Source organism: Dipteris shenzhenensis, chromosome 16 (genome assembly GCF_047967505.1).
Source record: "Dipteris shenzhenensis isolate YYH24624 ecotype China chromosome 16, Dip_SZ_1.0, whole genome shotgun sequence".
Taxonomy (NCBI): Eukaryota; Viridiplantae; Streptophyta; class Polypodiopsida; order Gleicheniales; family Dipteridaceae; genus Dipteris; species Dipteris shenzhenensis.
In genome coordinates, this window is record NC_141611.1 from 39511056 (window position 1) to 39536033 (window position 24978).

The 24978-nt window shown below is 43.9% G+C and overlaps 1 protein-coding gene across 3 annotated transcripts in view; it reads right to left on the reverse strand.

Moving 5' to 3' along the window:
* Positions 1-15260: 15260 nt before the first annotated feature.
* LOC147892940 (autophagy-related protein 18h-like) overlaps positions 15261-24978 on the reverse strand; it is a 35843-nt gene continuing 26125 nt past the window's right edge. For 2 of the 3 annotated variants that reach the window (XM_087387732.1, XM_087387731.1), the window contains 2 exons: positions 16161-16859; positions 15261-16056 (listed from right to left, as the gene is read on the reverse strand). In XM_087387732.1, coding sequence (XP_087243858.1) covers positions 16049-16056; positions 16161-16859 — 707 coding nt within the window. In that variant the 3' untranslated portion in view covers positions 15261-16048. The remainder of the gene's footprint in view (positions 16057-16160; positions 16860-24978) is intronic. The other variant, XR_015542378.1, reaches the window with a different exon arrangement.

Here is a 24978-nt window from a genome sequence, read left to right on the forward strand (position 1 = left end):
TTATGGGGTACTCTGCGCAAAACTCCAATTGTCAGGATGGCAATAGGGATCACATCTTGTGCCTCCAAAATGGTTCTGCCTCAAAAGTGCTCAGGTGAAGTCTTAGTGGCTATCTCAAAGTTTAGCGGGCGAACACCTATACCACCTTGTCAAAATAAATCCCCAATGGAGTTTGAGTCCCTTTTTCATGTCCTGGATTTGGGTCTACAAAATGAGCCAGGGAAGAAACCTGTATGCCCTTCTCACAAAACACCACCTCAACCTTTGGCTCGACCGACATCCCTTGGCTAATAGGAGGATCTAACAAAAGTAAGGCATGAGCCATGTCAACTTCATCCACTACTTTGGAGTGACCTGAAGCAGTCCCTAAACCTTTGGAGCTCGAGGTAGGCTTCTACATGGCTAGCTAGATCTGAGGGGAAGGTTGAGAGAGATGGCAGCCCTACTACCGAATCGTCATTGAGTCCCTTCACATAAGCAGCTTTGTCGGGTGCTCTTTAGGTGCCTGAAGGAGTCGAACAAGAGACTACAATTGCACTTTCCTTCAAGCTACATAATGATAAGCCCTAAATGCTCTACTTCCCTAGGGCCTAATAGAGTTGTGTGTTCTTTGCTTTGAGGGTCACTACCGCACAGCATGTGCCTCTTGTAGGGTTTGCTAATCGACTTGCACCTATTGTGATTTCTATAGAGCTATCTATATAGCTGAGCAGCTTTTGGCTATCGTGGTCAATTGGGAAGCCTAGAGTCTAGAGTTAGTGGCACGCAACTTCTCCACCTCTTACAGTAAGTTGCCATGGTCCCTTGTAGCTTGATGTGATTGTGTTGTAGTTGGCCATGCGACTGCACCAATTCATTGTGGGCATTTTTCAGCTATCCAGTTGCTCCAATAGGCTATCCCTTTCTGTGTTGAGAGTGGCCTATGATTTCCATAGGCTAGCCGTGTTCTTCTTGAAGAACTTAACTAACTTCTCTATGTACTACTTCTGAAGAAAGAGGTCGTGATTTAGTATCTAGGGAGGGAGCCAATGGTTGGCCAAGTAGGGCCTAGGCCGCTTTTCTCTTAGGCACTGCCACTATGTCTCTGTGGCATACTAGTTTGTGTGATCATCCTTGAGCAACAAAGGGTCGAGAGGAAAAGTGTCGGTCTCGGAGAAATTTGGGAGGCACGAGTAGAGCTGCATAACTTTGTTTGGCCACAGCACTTCTCCTGAAGTCAACCTGTGGTGCAACATGTAGAGATGTGGCTTGAGTTTGCAATGTGCTTGGCCCTAGCTAACAGCTTTGAGCTTTGTCTTGAATGTTTTGTCGAAGCTAGATCGTCAATCTGCCTCAACATCTTCGAAAGCAACAATCATTCAAGCAATGTACCATGTGAGGCACATACTTGAAAATCTTCTTTAGTCATATAAATCCCGAGATAAACTGACAAAAAGTTCTAAGATCCTCATCAAAGTACTTGCTAATCAAGTACCCTAGGATGACAAGTAACTATCCACCTCAAAGTAGTCGTTGCACCTGCCGTTGGTGGCTGCCATTGCACCCAGTGCTACCAAAGTCACCCATTAGAAGACCTCTCCCAATAGAGATGGGCCCTAGATTATGATGCTACAATCCTCCACATCGTAAGGATCCAGAATTTCTTTTGGAAGGGCCTCATCCCAAACTTTGGCCCATGAATCTTTGCAGAACAAAATAGACAATTGCTATTCAAACTGCCCTTGAGGACCTAAATTTGTAAACTGTGTGAGTGGATGAAGGGGAGCATCCCATGAAGACAACATGCATCGCTTCTAGCAGATGGTGCAAGCTATGCGTTCCTCCATGATCAAGAAGTTGGTGCAAATCGAGATAGATGTAGTGGAGATGAAAGCGAAGGCAAAGGGAACACAAAGAAATATGGGAGCAACAACAAAGGTAATACAAAGAGCGATAGAAAAGGAAGCAAATGCAACTATAAGTGACAAAGAAGATGTATATTCAAAGTTGAGTGTAGATTATGAACAAAGGCTAAAGATGGATATCTTGTCACCTTGCTGGCTACATGATTCAATAAAGCACCCTATCTTTGGTATGATAATCCAAAATTAATGCCGTCGTAGTTATCTAATTGCCATGTGTCAGCATGCAAGTTGCCCCATCCACTATGACCAAACAGCTTGCTGATATGCTTGTTGATACTCAAGGGCCTATATTCGAGCCACGTGCTACCCACGAACCTACTGGTTGATAAGACTTTACTTTACTCCCATTGTCCAACTCGTTAAACACTCTTCCTTGTAAATCCTCAAGCCCTACTCTCCCATTAGGAAATACTTCAATTAACTTGTAGGGCCCATTCCATCCTAGTTTGAAAGCTGTTTTGAAGGGTCCAAATTTTTCATTATGTAGTAACATGAACGTTCCTTTTTCCAAATGTTTAGGCATAACATGTCTATCATGCCATGCTTTTCTTCTCCTTTGAATCAACTGTTGAGACCAAGATTCTTAGAGATGTAGTTCATACAGGTGGGCTAGTTGGTGCAATTGCCCCTTAATTGCCTCGGATTCATCTAAGTGATGTTCAGCTACTACTTGGAGATTAGAAAAAACAAATTCTAAGGGTAACATAGCCTCTAAACTAAAAGCCATCCTGAATGGAGTTAAGCTTGTAGTAGTGACTTTGAATGCAGTTCTATATGCCCATAATGAAGCATGTAGCTTAGCATCCCAATCACTCTAATGAGATTGCACGGTCTTGGTCAAAATCAACGTGAGAGTTTTATTTGTAGATTTCTCCATTTCCTTGGGCAATATAGGTTGTAGAGAAGGTGTGTAGAATCTTGGCATCTGGAAGTGCAATGACAAAACCTTGAGTTTTTTCTAGTGCCGGTAACATAAACAAGCAATCAACTCCCACATGTGTTTTACCAATCTTATGAATGATTTTAAAATTGAGTTCATGTAAAAGAAGCATCCAACAGACAAGTCACCCTTCAATGATACTCTGATTGGTCAAAAAAAGCAAAGCCTAATGGTCCACATAGAAAACAAATGGATTTCCAAGTGAATAGTGATGCAATTTTTGCACACTAAAGATTGTACCCAAAGCTTCACGTTCAGTCGTGCTATAAATTAAATTTTGTAGGTGTTAACAACCGACTGGCATAATACACCAGATAATACAATCTAGCATCTAGTTGTGCCAATATAATCCCTAAGGCATATCCAGAGGCATCAACATGCACATGAAAAATGACATCCCATTGAGGTGGTCTCAAAATGGGTGTAAATATAGTTCAACTTTTCAAGTCATGAAATACAGCAGACAACTCAAAAGTCCATTCAACCTTAGAATCCTTATTAGATTTTATTTTTATTTTTTTGGAATCCTTCTTAGTTAAATCATATCAAAATCTTTTATAAAACACATGTAAATTTTGATAAAGCCCACAAAAGAATGTAATTGATTCAAATTTTTTGACTGTCATTTGCTGAAATTTGGCATGAATGTATCAATTGGCATAATACCTTGGATAATCCAATCTACCATCTAGTTGTGCCAATATGATCCCTAAGGCATATCCAGATGCATCAACATGCACATGAAAAATGACATCCCAATGAGGTTGTCTCAAAATGGGTCTAGCTACACAACATCTTCTCAAGTCTTGAAATATAGCGGACAACTCATAAATCCATTCGAACTTGGAATCCTTCTTAGTTATTTCATATAATGGAGAGACAATCTTGGCAAAATCTTTTATAAAATGTATGTAAAATTTGATAAAACCCACAAAAGAATGTAATTGAGTCAAAAAATTTGGCTCTGGCATATGCTGAATGGCACGAATTTCACCTAGCTCAGTATGGATACCATCTTGTGGGATTACAACCAGAGTAAGATACCAAATCGAATACAAAAAACACTCTTAGTTAGAGTATACACAAAAATCATCCAGATAAATGGCTATGAACTTAGTCAAACAGTTCCCAAAAGTTTCTATCATAAACTATTGAAATGTTGATGGTGCATTTCTCAATCCAAAAGGCATAACTCGGGTTGCATAAGCACCCCACTCGGTGATGAATGCAGTCTTAGATTGATCTTCTAAAGCTACATTTATTTGATTATAGCCACCACTGTAACAATCCATGAATGAATACATTTCATGCCGTGCAACTTGATCCTATAAATGGTATTGGGAATACTCAGGAACAATGAGCATTTAATTTTTTATAATCCACACATACTCAGAGTTTACCATTTTTCTTTGGCACAACGACAATGGGTAATAATCAATAGCATAAATGAACCCTGCTCAAAGAAATTAATCCAATTTAGCTTTCCCCTACATGGCATAATTTGGATTCATTTTGTATCTTAGTTGTGTTGGAATCATTTGGCATCTGGTACCAAAGGAATTCTATGTTGACATAACTCAAGTAGGACTCGTCACTCCCCAAAGAGCAATGTAATTCCAAGAAAAAACATCTTTCTTACCTGGTGAAAAGTTCTTTGACAACATGAAGTTGCTCGGAAGAAAGATTGGCAATTACTACAACAATTGTAGGCTTGTCATCCGTACAAAGATTGAGTTCTTGTGTCTACTTTGGAACTAATTGGTCAGTTTCAAGTCATGTAATAGTGATTGGTGTCTCTACCAGTTCTCTTTCCCCTTCAATATCTTCAGTGAAGTTGCTCAAAAATATATCTTTCTATTTTGCAATTTTCTTGGTTGGCAAATACTTAACAATTTTCGCCATTGAACCAACAATTGGATTCACCATGCCCAAATTTTAGCATGGCCTTAGATTTTCCTATCTGCTCCATGGGTTCTTCCACCAGTCATTTCCATAAACTAAGCAGGATGTCCACTCAAAAGAATAGGATCTATAGATCTCCATCTATCAACATGGGCACCACTGAGAGGTATCCTTTCTAACCACTTGCATGGATATGAGGTCATCAACAGTTAATTTGAATTTGATCCATAGGAAGAGCTACAAGCCTTAGATGTGTTGAAGGTTGGTTAAGTGGTATGCATCTAGGTTCAGCCTTCTATCCATAAGAAGAGGAACTTGGGAGAATTGCCTCAGTTGTTCTATGTCCACCACTTCTAGTGCTTGATGGCATATGTCTCTATCAGAAACATGCCTTTCTTCAATTTTGCTGGTTCTTTGACCATTTGGAGTAGCTGGTCCTCTTAGATCACATCTCTCTCAATGGTGTCGTTTTGAAGGAACATCAAAGAAGCCTTTATCTTATTTCATTATCATAATCTGTTAGAAATCATTGACCCCACCTTGTGAACCCCTGATTAGCATATAGGGCCTACAAAGGGCCTGGAAGAGGGCTGGGTGTAGGGCATCAAAGGCCCTACAACAAGGCCTTATATAGGCCAAGTTTTGACTCGCTTGGTTGGCCAAACGACTGACTACAAGGTGCCTCATGGGGCTACTACCCAAGTTGGTGCAGAGGGCTGAGTCGGCCCCTGCTCTCATTAATTCATATGCCCCAAGATAGCGCTATAAAAGGGCCTCATATCGCTCCCCATTCCTCACTCACTCCAGCCCACTGAAGTCTACCATAAGACAATACATCCAAGGAGTCTTGTGAGGAGATTTTTGCAATAGAATTTTACCTCAGATTTGAGGGGTGTTTTGTGCTCACCTTGAGCTCAGTTTTTCCCACAGTTAGTGGATCAATATACACTCAGTTTCTAAAAGGGAGCTCCTCAGTGAGAAGGCAACTCCAACTGCCACTCAAGTTTGCTACATGGTCAAGTTTTCTACTACAAGTCCATTTTTCATTGTGTTGTGTGCTAGTACAATGAAGATGAAAGAGAAAGAACCATCTATAGCCTCTTCAACCATTGCTCATCCTTCCTCCTCCTCTTCTCATCTTCCTTCCTCATTTATCTCAAACTTTGGCAAGTAGGAAATTGGATGGGACTAACTATCCCTTATGGAAGGTGAAGATACAAAGCCATCTCGTGGCTTGGAAACTATGGAAGCGTGTGATGGGCATCAACAAAAGGCTAGAGGATGTACTAGACGAGAACGAAAGAATTTTGATTCCAATAGATACAGAAAATCTCACATCGTGGGAAGAGAAGGAAGCCCAAGCCCTAGCCATGCTGATAGGGATGACAACAGATGCAATAATTCCCCATATTCAAATGGTGAATGTCACCATTTGGGACTTCTCCTAAGAAAATAAAGGAATACTTCTTAAACAGGAATTGATTTTGGCCAAAGAAAGTTAAAGTGGTTAACCAACAATAAGTATTTTTTTAATTTTAATTTTTCATCGCATTGGTAAAAGAGAACTGTGGGGATGCCCACAAGGGACTAGACATAGTCCAAGAACCAGAATGCATACATTAGACTAACCTTTAATGGGTTAGAGTGTTGGATTTTGATTATGGTGATGTGTAGGTCCAAGAAGGGTGCAAAAAGAGCCCTAAAGTCATGGGAAAGCACCAAAAAGTGGGACCTATGAGGCGAAAAGCACCAAGAGGAGGTGGCGCCTACATATGGAGGGCCCCACAGGGATAAAAGCCAACAAAACAACCTAAAAGTCAAGGATCTAGCTCAAAAAGCATGTGAATCAGCTTTTAGAAGCTCCAGAAAGCTAAAAGTGTAAAAGCTCCAGCTTTTGAAAGCCTAATCTAGGCTTAAGAAAGCTAGCCCCAACTTTTTAGAAAGCTCTACTTTCGGGTTGGGGTCAAGCCTATAAAAGAAGAGCCCCTGAGCTTTAGAAAATCAGGAGAATTGTACTTAGCTCAAGCTCTTGTAAGCTCCAATTGTACAAAAGTCTATTCTATTGCAATAAAGCCCTTAGAAGGGGTCCAACCCTTTTTCTCGGCCCTAGTGCTATGTATTATTTATTTCCCTCACCTCCTTGAACTCTTCCTTGAAGGTGCATGAGCTCCCATAGCCTCACTAAGATTAGCCAGTGAATTCCACCACCTAGTCTACATCCCTAAACTATTGTGTTTAGTTCTAGAGCTTCCTTGTCATATGGCAATTCTAGCCCAGGCTTCCTGTGTGCACCCCTAAATGCTGTGATCTATCCCATAGCCTCTCTAAGTGCTATGATTCCATGCCAGAAGACCTTTCTTGCTGCGATATGAGTTGCTAGCTGTGTGCTATGCCCGAAGGTGTCCACAAACCCTTCCTAGAGTGCCTAGGATCGATTGCAATTTGATTGGGAAGGTGTTCCCTTGCTGCCCTTTGCAGTCCACCCAACCCATAGCTCCCTGAGTTGCTGGAATATTATTGTAAAGGTGGACTTCAAGGTACATTCATAGTGTTGCCAATGCCACAGCCAAGGGCATGTGGCAAAGAGGCAACCTAAAGGTCTGAAGAATTTTATGTGATTGGACCTAAATGACCTATGGCTATACAGTCTAAGTTACCTTAAACAGGAGAAGTCTCTTGGTTAGGGTTCAGAGTGCCTATTCAGTAGGACCCAATGGAGCATTGGAATCTCTATATAATAGGAGCAAGACATGAGTGCATGGGTGTGAGTGTGGCTAAACATGTGAGGATAAGCCAATGAGATGTGGGTGAGTTGATTTGGCAATGAGGACCCCAATCTTTGTATAAGTATACACACAATTTAAGTGTGTAGTGTGGAAGTGAAATCCAAACTTGTAGAGTTGTATAGATTGGCTCTCTTGTCTCTCCCATGTTTCATGATTTTTCCTCGTTGAGACCTTGCACCCTTTGATATTTTCTCTCTTTGCACTCTAGTTTCTAATGTGAGATTCAGCATACCAAGCTAGTCTACTTTCATTATCCTTCCATCTCAAGTCTCTATTGAATCCCAAAACCAAAAAATTGGGGGCTCAACGAAGAACAAAGAAGAGATTACCGATCAAAGGAGAATAATGAGATCAAAGCCTCTAACAAAAGGGCAAGTGGAGCTCCTTAGTAAAGGGCACAGGGAGACAACAACTGAAGGACCAGATGAAGGAAGGAACAATATGAAACTAGCCATCCAGCATCGTGTCTTGGCAAGCACAATGCATCTTAGCCAAGACCAAAGGCTAGCGAAACACCATAATGCTAGATGACAAAGAAAGTGGTGCAAGATTGATAAAGGGGTCTTAGGAGGCCATCAGGCATAGTCACTAAAGCAAGTGCCATAACATCAAATGGCTCCCCAACAATCACCAAAGCGAGTTCTATCATGCCAACCCACCTTCAAACAGTCACCATAGCAAGCATCATAATGCCAACCAACATCAAGATCAACAAACCAAATAATGAGCACCATCACAACGGATTTTCCCAAGTGATTATCAACTGAGATTGATATGGAGTTACGTTCAATTACTCCTCTAACAATAGTGGGATGAGGCTTGTAAATATGGTGGGTAGTACCCACCCTCAATGTCAAATAGTTAGTTTAGTATAAAAGGATAGAGAGTAGGAGGTGCTAGGTCCATGAATCAACTAGGAGGTTACTTATTTGTGTGGAGTGTAGCCAAAGTGCTATTGTAATCTAGTCGATTGGCTCCCCATAATAGAAGAATCATTTAATCTCTCTCTCTCTCTCTCTCTCTCTCTCTCTCTCTCTCTCTCTCTCTCTCCCCCCCTTCCCTCCCCCCCCTCATCACCTCCTAATACACTTTTGATAGGGAAGCCTCCCCCTATCAACAGAGACCAAAGACAAGGGTAGAGAGATGATAGAAAAGAAGACTATTTAGAAAAAAGGAAAGAGGAAGACATGTAGATCCAAACAGGAAAAAGACAAGAGAGAGGACTAACTTGCAACCCCACCAAATAGCCCACACTGAGGAGATAAACAGAGAAAAAAGACCAAAGATAAGAATGAAGTTTCAAACTTCAAAGGGAGTAGGGCGAGAATCCCCATTTAATATGTATTGTTGAATTTCCATGACATCAACCAACAAGCAAAGGGAAAGATAGTGTATGGCTTTGCAACCAAGATGAGGGTCCTGACCAACCAGCTCATCAACATGCACAATGAGATGGCACTATAGTGTATGGCTTTGGAACCAAGATGAGGGTCCTGACCAACCAGCTCACAACATGCACGACAAGATGGTGCTGAGGTCATGGATGATGAGTGGCCTCACCTTGGGGATGCAATTGCACAAGATGGAGATAATGTACTTGACAAGGACATATGACAAACTTCTCCAACTATCAATTGCATTAGAGAAGAGGAACACATGACAAATTTCTCCAACTATCACAAGATGGAGATAATGTACTTGACAAGGACGTATGAAAATTTTCTCCAACTATCAATTGCATTAGAGAAGAGGAACACAAAGTCTTGACGCCATGTGGGTTTTTATAGACAGACTATCAGGTTTTATGCAAACAAGTCATTACCCATGACAAACTATTGAAAAAGGAGCTAGGTTCATGATCATGCATTTTACAAGCTTTGCCAAGATTTTGTCCCGATAGCTATATTAGTTTCTTCTGATTTTGGGGAGGAGTTTCACATACAGGTGGATGCTTTAGCTTTTTCCATTGGTAGCGTACTACACCAAGCTAATGTGAAAGGACTTGATCATCCAAAGTATCAATTTTGAAGCCTAATTTACTAGGGAGGATTACACCTCAACTGTTAATATTGCAAGAGTTATAAATTAGAGTGGCATTAAAGACAAGAAAGGCACATCTACAAGTCCCTGTCAAGGATTTAAAATGCTAAAGTTGAAGAAAGAGGCATAAGGTGTTGATTTTCAGCATGAGATGTTTTACTGTGGGATCTCAAAATATTTGAGTCAAGGAAAATCTTATGAAGGATTAATTCCCAACCCATGTAGAAAATTTGTAAAGGAGGTTGTGCCATACACTTTGATGGAGCTATGCTTTACAAGTTAAGACCTTGTTGTATACTACCTCATGAAGTTTCCACCATGGATACATGATGATGTGTGCAGAGGCCATTTTGTTAGATTAGCTAGTAGGTCAAAGGTGTTGTTTAGGAAGATTTGGTGGCCTCGCATATTTTGAGATTGCAAGGACTCCATTTGGAATAAAGGAAAGAGTACTCCATATGAAAGTAAGGCGAATATGTACAAGGAGGCTATGTGAGATACTATATGTGTGAAAGTGTTTTCATCAAGCAAGAGACCCCCCCATTTTTTAGCCAATTCTTAACTCATTAATTGGCATCCCACATAAAGAAGGTGGGAGGGGGCATGTTCCATGTTGCCATCTTTACCTAATATCTTTCAATGGGGTGTGACAACCCTTACTAGCCCCATTTTCCACATAAAACAACATCTTATCTCCTTATTCGAGTGGATGACAAGTATCAAAATGCACACAAGCATCTATGAGGACAAGTGGAGGGTTGGCACAGATGCTTGCCATGTCAGCCTACTTTCCCCTTATAAAACTATTGTATGCATGGACTATGCACAACCACAGACCTATTCAGTATACACATGGGGACTTCCATATGGAGAGGTTGGCACATGAGTACACTTGCCACATCAACCATGGGTCCCTATCCCTATTCCATATTATGAATGCCACTTCATATTCCCTACATTGCAAATAAACATACCTACATTGGTCTTCTTTTACCATTAGCATTTCCCCCTAGGTATAGGATGCGAAGCATTCCCATATCTAGCTCAGTGTCATAGATGGAAAGGCTTTGAGGTGTTGTTTCTTGAAGACCTTCCTCCCATGTGGATCTTGAAGCTCTGGGAGCTCTACCACTCCATTTCTTGGTTCTTCTATGAACCTATAGGGTGCAATCTAGGTCCATAAAAAGTTCTTATCCAATTAATGTAATCAAATCACCTTCCTTAAATTGGCATTCCCATGATTTTCTAATCCAAGCATCCAATATGCCCTTACAATGTTGTGGTTTTTGTTTCATCTACATGAGAGCTAGGTTCTAGTTTCATCTAGCCCTTCTAGTTGCATCAATCTAGCATCCACCATTTCTACTTCACTAGCCTCAAAGCTAGTATCTCAATCTCCAAAGGGAATATTGCTTCTATGCCATAAACAAACTCAAAGATTGTGTGAGTAGTGGAAATTTTATGGGTGATGGTGGTGGCCCAAATTGCCTCCATCAGTTTTTCATCCTAATGGTACATTGACCTACAACCAGCTTCCAATCCCCTTGTTCTTTCAACTTTCCCATTTGTAGTAGGATAGTATATGCTTGAACTTTTATGTTTGATACACATGCATTGCATTAACAAGTCCATAGCCTCATTAAGAAAACAAAAACGATGGCCTAAAATAATATCCATTGGTGTATAAAATGGAGTGCATAGTTTATCAAAGAGAAAGCCCTTTACGACCTTACGATTGGTTGCGGGAATTGCCATTATTGACGTTTTGGTGGAAAGTATCATATTCTTTTCCTTTCTTGTGGTCACAGTAAGTAGACTCACAAAGTCCAACCCCCACTTCTGAAAAGGATGTATAGAAATAACTGGATGATTTTGGACAAAGCAAACATATTTTTTGGCAAAGAATCAAAGAAAATTCACTAGCCTTTCAATAAGAGAGTACATATTTGAAAAGCATGGCCCAATATTATCATGCATGTAATATCTTTGTGATAGGATAGTCAGTAGCATAATGTCCTCCACAAAACATATCATGGCAAGGGTTATCACTTGTGTACTTTTGTATTGTTTGCCCACATTAAATCTCCATCAACGCCTTGATAATCTAAGGATGCGCTCCGAGACAATGTAGCACCTACTATCTTTTTTAATCCATTTTTGCTCTTAGAGTAGGTTGTTAAGAATTCAAGTATTGCCCCATACTATCTATCATCATGGTTGTTAAGAATTCAAGTATCTCCCCATACTAATTATAATCAATGGTTGTGATGGCTGACAAGAGTTTCTCTTAATTTCCCCCTTGATTAATTTGTGCAATTTTCAAATTAGAGAATTTTTTAAACGATATTCCTCTAGCATTGTTAACCATTAAGCCAATCATCCCATAGGTCACCACTAGTTTGGCATGTCGATCACTTGTGATAATAACAAAAGACCCCCCCACCATTACATAATGCTTAAAATTCTTAATGCACAATAGCAAGGAGAGTGCATGCTTTTCAACCATAGGATACCTCATCTCCATTTCCAACATTTGTCTCAAAAGCCATGTCATAAAAGAATTCTTTCAAGGCTTTTAATTTTTTTTTTTTTTGGACCAATCCAAAATCTCAAAGAGTAGAAGAGGAAGATGGTGCATCTTTGATTTGTTCAAAATTGTGTGTACATTCATCATCCTAAGAAAATTCCTTGCCTGCCTTCAATTGTGCATTGTGGGGCTATATCCATGAAAATTAACAAGGGATCCTTGATGGTCAAAGGAGGGAGTACAACCTTTTTAATCTTCTTAAAGACTGGTTGGATTCCTTTGGCAAAAACAATGTGACGTAGCACATAGCCTTGGGCATCCCCAACTGTAGATATATATGGGTGTAGACTCCCCTATGCTTCATAAATCTTTTGGAAGACCATTCGGACCTTGGACACACGTTCAACCCTTGTGGATTAGATGCAAAGGCCATCTAAAGATGCTTCCAAGACTTTGTCAAGGTAGTGCCTTTTGGCCTCACTAATGCACCAACTACATTTTAACAATTTATGCAAAATGATATTCACCTCCTACCTTGATAGTTCATGGAAGGCGAGGAGGGAGGGAAAGAGCTAAGAACGGGGTGAGGGGGGGGGGGGGGGGGGGGGAGAGAGAGAGAGAGAGAGAGAGAGATGCGATGAGAGTTGGATTCCATAGAGCATCTTACAAAGCAGGAGTTTACGAAGTGGTAGGAGACCAATATGAGATCGCTCAGCTAGACCTTCAGGCCACAAGATCCGTAGGGCCAACTCAATTCTCCTATCCTTCAGTGCACATTGGGTCCAACAAAGAGAGAGGATGAAGAGAGTTTTTTCAAATGCCATCCCTCACCATGCAAAGGTTGGGTTTCTCAGACAAGTGGGGAGCACCAAGGATCATGCGCAAAGGCCTTCTCCCTTTCCTGCTCAGTAGGGTAGGGCTACCCTCTTGCTCCATACCTCTTTCTCATTGTGGTGGCGGAGGGACTAGGTTATTTCCTAGACAATGGGCCTCAATGGGCTACGACTCCCAATCCGTTGAGGAGATACTGGACTCGGAGCTTGCAAATGACACTGCACTCTTGTGGAGGGCACAGCAAAGACCCTGTGGAGAGGTATTGTTTTAGCATCCAAGGTTATAGGATCAATTGGACCAACTCCTCGACATGTTCAAAAGATCCTAGATTGGGGACCAAGCTTGGCTTCTGTTGGATTCCGCGAGAGCAAGATGGGACTCGAACATAGCCTCTTGCTAGTGTTTTCACAAGGGATGCATGGAACATCTCAAGCGCCTAGTGTGCAATTTCTTGTGGTCCAAATAGGATGGCATGAGAAACACGAGTGCCAAGATCAATGGGGCAAACAATAATTCTACCCTAGGCAAAGGAAGGACTTTGGATACAAAGTAGAGCCCTTTTAGGCAACTTGGTAGTGCAAGGGCTCACTCCAATCTTGAAGCCCTAGAAGCTCTTGCTCCAGAGAGGGCTTCTCAAGAACACACCCTACACAAGAGGTCAGTGGCGATAGTACCACTAGGAAGGGCTCACCCCTGATGAGCAGTCTTCACTGAGTTTGTCAGCACTTGTCTAGAGAACTCATTCTAGCCAACCCTCAATGATGAGAGGAGCTTGAGCACCTAGAGGTTCGCAATCAAGAGGGTTTTATGTTGAGGCAACAAACGCGCATTGGTTGGACAGTGGAGCCAATTCATCTGGAGCATGGAGTCAACTTCAAAATAGTACAAACTAGGCATTCTACAACCAGAGACAAATGAACACCCAAAGACGAATGGGAACCTAACTTTGCTGAAGTGACAGAGGATCAAGATAGTAGCCACCTAGGCAAGGACTAGACCATTGACCTAATTCCAATCACGACAAGATAGGAGGGGTTCACAATGTCCTCGTGAGGGATAGTAGTATCTGAAAGAGCGAGTAAGACAATCGTCTACAACACACATTGGTCGCTAGAGTACTCCAGCCAAATAGCGGCATTGGGTTGAGCGACAAGTACGCCAAGAGGTGTTCACCACAAAAAAATGCATATTTCTTCTGGATGGAAACCCGCGGAGGATTGCCCATTTGTCCTCAATTGAAGCAAATACGCATTGATGGTGATACCACCGCTACACGAATATAGATAGAGATTGTCTTTGCAACACACAAGATTTGTAGCCAAAACACAGAGGATGCGGCACGACTTCACTAGGGAGAGGGATGACACCTTTTCCATCGATCAAACATCTCCAACTTGCAAGATCCAAGGTCAATGCGTCTTCCCCGTATAAAGGCACTAGATGCGACAGTGCCCTTGCCAAAGGACAACTTATGGGACACGGTGTCCAACATCACTGCTTGGAACATCTATGTTGCCCACTAGAGCTTGACGATGGTAGTGCCATCTGGCAAGACATTATTTACACCCTGCACTCCATTTGGGAAAAGGGAACTTAATTGTCTCGGTCGACTGCTGGGAGGCAGACACGCTTCTGCAAGGCTTGCCCTGCAACGAGTGTATTCTATATTTTCATTGAGCAAGGCGTTCACTGGATGTATAGTCCACCTTGGTTGTTGGCCCTTGTTTCAAAGGCAGTGAGCTGCGTTCTCTGTAAATAGTTTCCCTTCTCTAGCATTCTGAAAAATCTCATCAATGTACATAATAGATGAGAGCACTTCGAAATACCTTGTATTGAAAATCAAACCAGGATTATAGGCATTTTCTGAATACACAGGGGATTTCCTAGTATATAACATAAAAGCAAGTAATCTCTAGTCAGATTGACCCAGCAAAATGCCCTTGTGCACCCAACTTCAATCAGCTTAAATGCCCACAGGAACAGGTGCAATACAGTCCATCAGCTCTGCTATCCACCCACAAGCACAAATGAGCAATATTCCAGATCGGCTGAGCTGTGAGATGATGCTGCAATCTGATTGTTGCCAAAATCTAAAAGCAATTATCCTTGTAAGATTACATGCAAGTACTGTAGATATTTTCATGGAGAACAAGCATTTTGAGGCCAAGCCAGAATGGCAATTCAAATAAAACAAAGGACGTACGCTTTTCCCATGAGTACACGAGAAGCCTAACAGCTTTATTGTAAGCAGCAAGACAAATACAAGATGAAAGCGAGATCAAGTTCAGAGGGAAGCAAAGAGCTCAGCAACAAGGCTAAGACATGTGCAAAGGAAACGACTTTTTTTTCTGCTCATATCATCAAAAAATAATTTGAACCAAATACATCTTATTGTAGCCATCAAATGAGGACCCCTTTGGATCCAAGCTACATACTTCAATCAAGCCAACGATGGCCCTGCACAAGTGGAAGTTATTTACAAAATATATACAATGATCTCCCAAGTGTTGAATGAAAAAATGTCTCATTCAACGAGGGTAAGTATAGGACTAGTCTGATTGAATCTTCCCAGTATAACCCTAATTTCATGAAATGGAGATAGGTGCCCCCTCCACTTTATTTCTCGCTATAATTTGAATTTACCTCCATACCTTCTCTAAGGAGCTCTTTCAATCGATTTCTGTACCTTGTGGCTTGGAAAGAGGGTCTGGCATGAGACTATATATAAAAATACTTCCCAACTTCACACAGGTAAAAGTTACTTGCACACAAATACCACGTGATCTCATCATGGGTCACCAAAGAGATGCATCTGTAACTATATTTTCTACTGCAAATATGGTGCCACACAGTGCTCGCTTCAATAAGGTTTCCCATAAAGGCATGACTGCAGAGCCGGCTAGTAGACTCAATCATAAGCCCTGCTTAGCAAGGCTTCTTAAAAGCCATTTTCACAGAATACATGAACAGGAGTCAAGAATGGTCATTTCCTAGGATACAGATGCAAGAAACAGCTGAATTGATTTGAATAGAAGATTGCCTGAAGATCTGCGCACCTCAAAACCAATCAGGTTCTCTACAGCCAAATAACACACATCATCTCCTTTGACGTAATTCAGCAGTCTGTTCAAAACGGAAAACAACCATCAGTTTCTTCAGAGCTCTAATTGGAAGCAAATTTATCCTCTCAGAAATAATCAAACAAATGATGACACCAGCGCGAATACCTTCAGCAAATGGAAACATGGCTCCTTCCCACGCATCCTCCCCCTGCTCCCCTCCTTCAAAATCTTCACTCTTGCTGTTTGCATCAGTGCTTTCAATGTCTTCTGTTGTTGCCTCATAATCATTTAGGTGATTTTTCACAACATGATTTGTTATGTCATTAGCTGCCCTTCCAGATGCCTGATTCAAATCACCGTTATGCTGAGTTTGCAGTGAATGCAGACCAGTCTCTTCCAGAACAGGTGCGTCCCATAGATCACAACTTGAAATAACACCAGAATTTGAAGAATTGAAAGTCCCGTTTCTCGCAATGTACTTACGAGGGCTACTACAGATATCAATATGTCCTTCACAAGCAAATGGAATGTCACTGCCATTTTCTGGCTTCACCATTGCAACTTCCCCTGTCCCATTCAAAGGCAGCATTCCCCTCTTCTGTAAGGCATCTAAGCCTGTGGGGCTGCTGTCCCTAGGTTTCTCACCAAGTCTTGTTGCCATGTCATAAACATCATGGTGAACTAACTTTGGAATATCCATAGGTGGGGAGCCAATGACAGGCGGTGTAGAAACATGCTTGTTAGCGTTCGGAAAATCACTGCCCGACAGATTGCCACTCTGCAATTTGGCCTTCCCCAAATGCAACTGGCTCTGCTGAGTCTGATAAATAAAAGAGGCTGATGGCTGAGCATACTGTGAGTGATCTGTAAGAAGTGAACAAGAACCAAACCTTGTAAAGATGTGATCAGGACATGCAAGCGCTGTTAGAAATGACCTAACAGAGGGTACGCACAGCGGAAGACTTATAGTAATTCCCAGGAGCTCACACAATGTGCGGTGTGGGTGTGAAATCACAAACTTCTTAACTTATGTGCATAAAATAGGTGTGCCGACTCATCAATAGACAATGAACCAACCAGATAGAGAAACCACCAAAATATATATTTCCATCCACAACTATGGACACAATACAAAAGAGAGAGATCCAGAGTCCCACCAATGATGTGGTCCTCTGATCTTACCACAAGGTCCTTCTCCTATCTGCTGGCTATCTCTAGACTCAAGCCCACGTGCTCCACCTCGAGCTTCTATAGACTTTCCGTCCAGATCCCTTCCACCTTGCTGTCTTTGCACCAGCCTAGGTGGGCAGCTCTCCCAGCTCTTAGTCTGCAGCTCCTTGTCACCTTCTTCACCTCCTGATATATAGGCCCAAGAGAGGGTTGCTTGGCTGCTCCAATCTGCTGGTTCCTGCTGCTGCAAGTGATGATTGAATGAGGCCCAATGGGCTCTTTATATAGGCCCCAAGGGGGCTGGCAAAGATACCGACCAGCCTGTAGCAGACTGGCTGACCAGTCTGTGGCTGGTCCAGCCCTATAAGGGCTCACAACCCGGGGCTTTTATGGCCCAAACTTCCAGGGCCTTTGGCCCTCCATTCAAGGCAGGGATCCAGCCTATATAAGGCCTGCCTTCTGCCCACTGACAGCCATATTTGCTTCTCCACATCTGCGCCTGCACATCCTGCCATAACTGCGCCTCTGCCAGGCCCTCTCCCAGTTCCGTACAGAGCCGTACACCGTGTACATGTCAGCGCCATGTGATTGCTGTTTATTCTGGGTTCCTTGTGCTGGCTACTGCTTCACCTTTTGCTGCTGCAGATCCATCCTAGCTCCACGTACCCTCCATCTCTTTGATTCTTGCCCACATGGCATCCAATCAGATGCCCATGTGACAGACACTCAAACCCTAGGTTCAACCCCCCCCCCATGCTCTCCTCATATGGGGGCTTACAAATGGGGAGGTGACCTTTCCAACACCCCCTCTCACCGACACATCTCGGCCAATTGCCAACACGTCGATGACGATGCTCCAGTAGCTCCCTGGTTGTAATCCTCTAGAACCTTTCGGCGTCGAAATCTTTTCCTGGCATTTCATCAAATGGCTCCTACTCCACCAGGTCCGGTTCCGCTTCCGCACACCATCCTGGTACACAGGTCCATCTTTGGTAGCACCTCCTGGTACCACCTCCTTCAGTCACGTTCACACCTCTGGACTCCAGCAATCCAACCGTCACAATCTTCTAGTCGTCCCCCTCATAATGAGTGAACAACCTGGAGTCTTCCAGGCACCATGCCCTGAGGGTCTGTTTCAACCCATCCTTCCTTTGGCAAGGTCTGCAACCAATGAATATTTCCAGATAACCTGGACCATGAACTCTCGGTGAGTACTCAAGCAGGTACTCTTCTGGCTTCAGTACTCTTTGTCCATCACCTTCTAGCAATCTGTGTCCAAGATTTGAAGAAGCACCAATACTTCCCCTTCTGCCTTCGAAGAAGGCCAATTCCTTCCAATCTCTTATCACTTGAGACAAATGAAGAGCAGAGTCTCTCCACTAAAGGCTCAAATGCAAAATATCAAATACATACCAAACTGTTGTACTGCCTGAACGTTCGCTCTGAAAGCAAACTCTCATTGAGGCACCCACCAAGCGCTTGTGTAATCCTGTACTGTCCCCTTCTGAACTCCAACATCCATCTGACCATGAGACCCCAGGGCCTTCCATGGAATCCACCCTCATGTCAGTGTCAACGGCCACACACTTGAAAGGTACCAAGCGCTCCATGCTGTCGTTCACCTTCACAAAGGAATCTGACTCCTCAACATACATCTCTATGTCAGACATCCTCACAGTGATTTCTGGATCAACATATCTGACCTCGGTAACACTCGGTGATGTCACCAGGAACAACTCCTTGATTACCACATTTGATTTGGCCTCTCTCTCTGAATCCGAGTCAAACCCCTTTTTGTTTTTCTAACCACCTTTTTCTTTCTGCAGTCCTTTGCAAAATGTCCCGGCGTATCACAGTAAAAACACTTCTGCTTATGCTTTGAAGTCCCCTCGTCGTCAGAGTCGTCTTTCTTGGACTTGCCACCGTTAGGCTTACCCTTTCCTTTGCCAGCAGAATCCTTCGCCAGCATCACCTTGTCGTCTTTGTCCTCGTTGTAGAGCTTCTCCCAAGCTTCCTCCTGTAGCAGTAATGGACCCAACTCCTAAAACGTCAGAGGTTTGGTCCTCTGTCCTGCTGTCACAGCCGTAACAAAGCTCTTAAAACTCCGAGGCAGTCTCCTCAGTACCATCAAGGCCAAATGGCATGAGTCTGTCTTCTGACCAATTGCTGCCAGCTGATCCCTCACCACCTTGACCTTCGTCAAATGGCTATGTACCGTATCTCCTTCTTCCATATCAAGATTGTAGAGTTGATGCTGAAGAAGCCCAATCCGTGAGGTGTTGTCCGTCTCGTATAGATCCTTGAAGGTGACCCACGCCTCTACTGACGTCTCGACCAGCTGGATTGGAAGAACGGAGTCCGCCGTAGTCCCTATGATTATTGCCAGGGCATGGGCATCTCTCTCTTCCCAAGCTTCAAGCTCCTCTTTGTCTACTGCCATGAGTATCTCCCCTTTCCTGTCCACCATGTCCTCCGGCTTCAACTCCACTCCCGTGATTAGCTTTCACAACTTCCAAGCCATTAAATGACTCCGGATGTTTACTTTCCAAATCGGGTAATTAGTCCCGTCCAGGTTCCCAGACTCTCCAAAGTTAGGGATAGTGAAAGAGAGAAAACTGGGGCAGGAGGAAGGGAAAGCAGGGGCTGAAGAGGCTGTAGAGGTCAACATCTCTGCTGTTTATACCACACAGCAAAGTCAACCAAACTTAATTTCAGTAGACCAGAATTCTGAACGCACCTGACTGAATCTGAGTCACCCTCCTTCTCGTAAGGGCACAATGCTCCAGTCGTGGAAGTCGATTCCCAAGAGCTTCTGAATCAGGGTCGTCCTTCAGCAAGGTCCCTGCCTTCGCACTCCCACACCTGTGAACCTTCTACTTGGGCTCTGATACCATGTTAGAAATGACCTACCAGAGGGTACGCACAACGGAAGACTTATAGTAATGCCCAGGAGCTCACACAGTGTGCGGTGTGGGTGTGAAATCACAAACTTCTTAACTTATGTGCATAAAATAGGTGTGCAGAGTCATCAATAGACAATGAACCACCAAAATATATATTTCCGTCCACAACTATGGACACAATACAAAAGGGACAGATCCAGAGTCCCACCAATGATGTGGTCCTCTAATCTTACCACAAGGTCGTTCTCTTATCTGCTGGCTATCTCTAGACTCGAGCCCGCGTGCTCCACCTCAAGCTTCTGTAGACTTTCCGTCCAGATTCTTTCCACCTTGCTGTCTTTGCACCAGCCTAGGTGGGCAGCTCTCCCAGCTCTTAGTCTGCAGCTCCTTGTCACCTTCTTCACCTCCTGATATATAGGCCAAAGAGAGGGTTGCTTGGCTGCTCCAATCTACTGGTTCCTGCTGCTGCAAGTGATGATTGAATGAGGCCCAATGGCCTCTTTATATAGGCCCCAAGGGGGCTGGCAAAAATACCGACCAGCCTGTAGCAGACTGGCTGACCAGTCTGTGACTAATCGAGCCCTATAAGGGCTCACAATCCGGGGCTTTTATGGCCCAAACTTCCAGGGCCTTTGGCCCTCCATTCAAGGCAGGGATCTAGCCTATATAAGGCCTGCCTTCTGCCCACTGACAGCAATATTTGCTGCTCCACATCTGCGCCTGCACATCCTGCCATAACTGCGCCTCTGCCAGGCCCTCTCCCAATTCTGTACAGAGTCGTACACCGTGTAGATGTCAGCGCCATGTGATTGCTGTTTATTCTGGGTTACTTGTGCTGGCTACTGCTTCGCCTTTTGCTGCTGCAGATCCATCCTAGCTCCACGTACCCTCCATCTCTTTGATTCTTGCTGCCCACATGGCATCCAATCAGATGCCCATGTGACAGACACTCAAACCCTAGGTTCCCCCCCCCCCCCCATGCTCTCCTCATATGGGGGCTTACAGATGGGGAGGTGACCTTTCCAACACCCCCTCTCACCGACACATCTCGGCCAAATGCCAACACGTCGATGACGATGCTCGAGTAACTCCCTGGTTATAATCCTCTGGAACCTTTCGGCGTCGAAATCTTTTCTTGGCTTTTCATCCAGTGGCTCTTGCTCCACCAAGTCCGGTTCCGCTTCCGCACACCATCCTGGTACACAGGTCCATCTTTGGTAGCACCTCCTGGTACCACCTCCTTCAGTCACGTTCCCGCCTCTGAACTCGAGCAATCCAGCCGTCACAATCTTCCAGTCGTCCCCCTCATAATGAGTGAACAACCTGGAGTCTTCCAGGCACCATGCTCTGAGGGCCTGTTTCAACCCATCCTTCCTTTGGCAAGGTCTGCAACCAATGAATATTTCCAGATAACCTGGACCATGAACTCTCGCTGAGTTCTCAAGCACGTACTCTTCTGGCTTCAGTACTCTTTGTCCATCACCTTCTACCAATCTGCGTCCAAGATTTGAAGAAGCACCAATACTTCCACTTCTGCCTTCGAAGAAGGCCAATTCCTTCCAATCTCTTATCACCTGAGACAAATGAAGAGCAGAGTCTCTCCACAGCATGCTATAAAGGCCCAAATGCAGAATATCAAATACATACCAGACTGTTGTACTGCCTGAACGTTCGCTCTGAAAGCAAACTCTCATTGAGGCACCCACCGAGCGCTTGTGTAATCATGTACTGTCCCCTTCTGAACTCCAGCATCCATCTGACCATGAGACCCCAGGGCCTTCCATCGAATCCACCCTCATGTCAGTGTCAACAGCCACACACTTGGAAGGTACCAAGCGCTCCATGCTGTCCTTCACCTTCACAAAGGCATCTGACTCCTCGTCGACATACATCTCTATGTCAGACATCCTCATAGTGATTTCTGGATCAACATATATGACCTCGGTAACACTCGGTGATGTCACCAGGAACAACTCCTTGATTACCACATTTGCTTTGGGCTCTCCCTCTGAATCTGAGCCAGATCCCGTTTTGTTTTTTTGATCCGCCGTTTTCTTTCTGCAGTCCTTTGCAAAATGTCCCGGCGTATCACAGTAAAAACACTTCTGCTTATGCTTCCTCTTTGAAGTCCCCTCGTCGTCAGAGGCGTCTTTCTTGGACTTGCCACCGTTAAGCTTGCCCTTTCCTTTGCCAGCGGAATCCTTCGCCAGCATCGCCTTGTCATCTTTGTCCTCATTGTAGAGCTTATCCCGAGCTTCCTCCTATAGCAATAATGGACCCAACTCCTAAAACGTCAGAGGTTTGGTCCTCTGTCCTGCTGTCACAGCCGTAACAAAGCTCTTAAAACTCCGAGGCAGTCTCCTCAGTACCATCAAGGCCAAACGGCATGAGTCTGTCTTCTGGCCAATTGCTGCCAGCTGATCCCTCACCACCTTGACCTTCGTCAAATGGCTATGTACCGTATCTCCTTCTTCCATATCAAGATTGTAGAGTTGATGCTAAAGAAGCACAATCCGTGAGGTGTTGTACGTCTCGTATAGATCCTTGAAGGTGGCCCACGCCTCTACTGATGTCTCGGCCAGTTGGATATGTGGAAGAACGGAGTCCGCCGTAGTCCCTATGATTATTGCCAGGGCATGGGCATCTCTCTCTTCCCAAGCTTCAAGCTCCTCTCTGTCTACTGCCATTGAGTATCTCCCCTTTCCTGTCCACCATGTCCTCCGGCTTCAACTCCACTCCCGTGGTCAACTTCCACAACTTCCGAGCCATTAAATGACTCCGGATGTTCGCTTTCCAGATCGGGTAATTAGTCCCGTCGAGGTTCCCAAACTCTCCAAAGTTAGGGATAGTGAAAGAGAGAAAACTGGGGGAGGAGGAAGGGAAAGTAGGGGCTGAAGAGGCTGTAGAGGTCGACATCTTTGCTGTTTATACCACACAGCAAAGTCAACCAAACTTAATTTCACTAGACCAGAATTCTCAACGCACCTGACTGAACCTGAGTCACCCTCCTTTTCGCAAGGGCACAATCACAAACTTCTTAACTTATGTGCATAAAATAGGTGTGCAGACTCATCAATAGACAATGAACCAACCAGATAGAGAAACCACCAAAATATATATTTCCGTCCACAACTATGGACACAATACAAAAGAGACAGATCCAGAGTCCCACCAATGATGTGGTCCTCTGATCTTACCACAAGGTCCTTCTCCTATCTGCTGGCTATGTCTAGACTCAAGCCCGCGTGCTCCACCTCGAGCTTCTATAGACTTTCCGTCCAGATCCCTTCCACCTTGCTGTCTTTGCACCAGCCTAGGTGGGCAGCTCTCCCAGCTCTCAGTCTGCAGCTCCTTGTCACCTTCTTCACCTCCTGATATATAGGCCCAAGAGAGGGTTGCTTGGCTGCTCCAATCTGCTGGTTCCTGCTGCTGCAAGTTATGATTGAATGAGGCCCAATGGGCTCTTTATATAGGCCCCAAGGGGGCTGGCAAAAATACCGACCAGCCTGTAGCAGACTGGCCGACCAGTCTGTGCCTGGTCCAGCCCTATAAGGGCTCACAACCCAGGGCTTTTATGGCCCAAACTTCCAGGGCCTTTGGCCCTCCATTCAAGGCAGGGATCCAGCCTATATAAGGCCTGCCTTCTGCCCACTGACAGCAATATTTGCTGCTCCACATCTGCGCCTGCACATCCTGCCATAACTGCGCCTCTGCCAGGCCCTCTCCCAGTTCCGTACAGAGCCATACACCCTGTAGATGTCAGCGCCATGTGATTGCTGTTTATTCCGGGTTCCTTGTGCTGGCTACTGCTTCATCTTTTGCTGCTGCAGATCCATCCTAGCTCCAGGTACCCTCCATCTCTTTGATTCTTGCCCACATGGCATCCAATCAGATGCCCATTTGACAGACACTCAAACCCTAGGTTCACCCCCCCATGCTCTGCTCATATGAGGGCTTACAGATGGGGAGGTGACCTTTCCAACAAGCGCCTCTACTGTTCTCTACTATAATGTTCAAATAACAATCCGACTCACTGAGCTCTCCTTCACAGGCACTTCTGCAAGCCCCCGACAGATTTGTGGTCACAAAAAATTCAGAATTCTACAGTGTGTTTGATTCAACCGAAACACTCTCAAAATACATAGCTCAACAAGGCCTCAAATACATACATACATACACACACACGCACACGCACACACACACACATATATATATGAATCCAGGAACATGCAGAGTCATCCTCTAAAACACAACACAGTGTGTAGTTTCAATCTCTTCAGAAGGTTGAAAACAATAAACTCCATCACGCATAGCTACTACAACATCCCACCGATATCAGCACCCAATGGTGGATGTAAACCATAGTATGAAAATATTCTCTCATACATACATATCCACACAACCCGAGTACCCATTTATACAAAAATCTTCGTTCTGAGTTTTTGTCAGCGCTCCGGAAATGAAGGGCAGACTCAGCAAAGGCTAGCACTAAAGGAGAACGCTAATCAAAAAATAGTCCACATTCTCTTCATTCAAGCTACAACTGCTTGTGAAGACTATACAGTTTCATGTTAGTCTCTCCAAACAGGCATTTTAATGCTTAAACAATCTAGCTGATAGAGCAACGCACCACTAAGTTAGAAAGAACTTATGGTTACTTATCGCAATAAAGCTGCAAAACAGATGAAAATTTTACAAGGTGACATTTGCATGTCCACTAATACAGTAGAAACACATATTCAGACTTGGTTAAACTAGACATAAAATACCATAAGAATCCCTCCGACACAGAATCAACGTAAAAGAGAGTGAGAGTTGACTGCACTACAGTCCATTCATAATCCAAAACATGTCATGATTATGGCTGTTCAAGCAGGGGAACTACGTCTCATTCAAGGGTAGTGTCACCT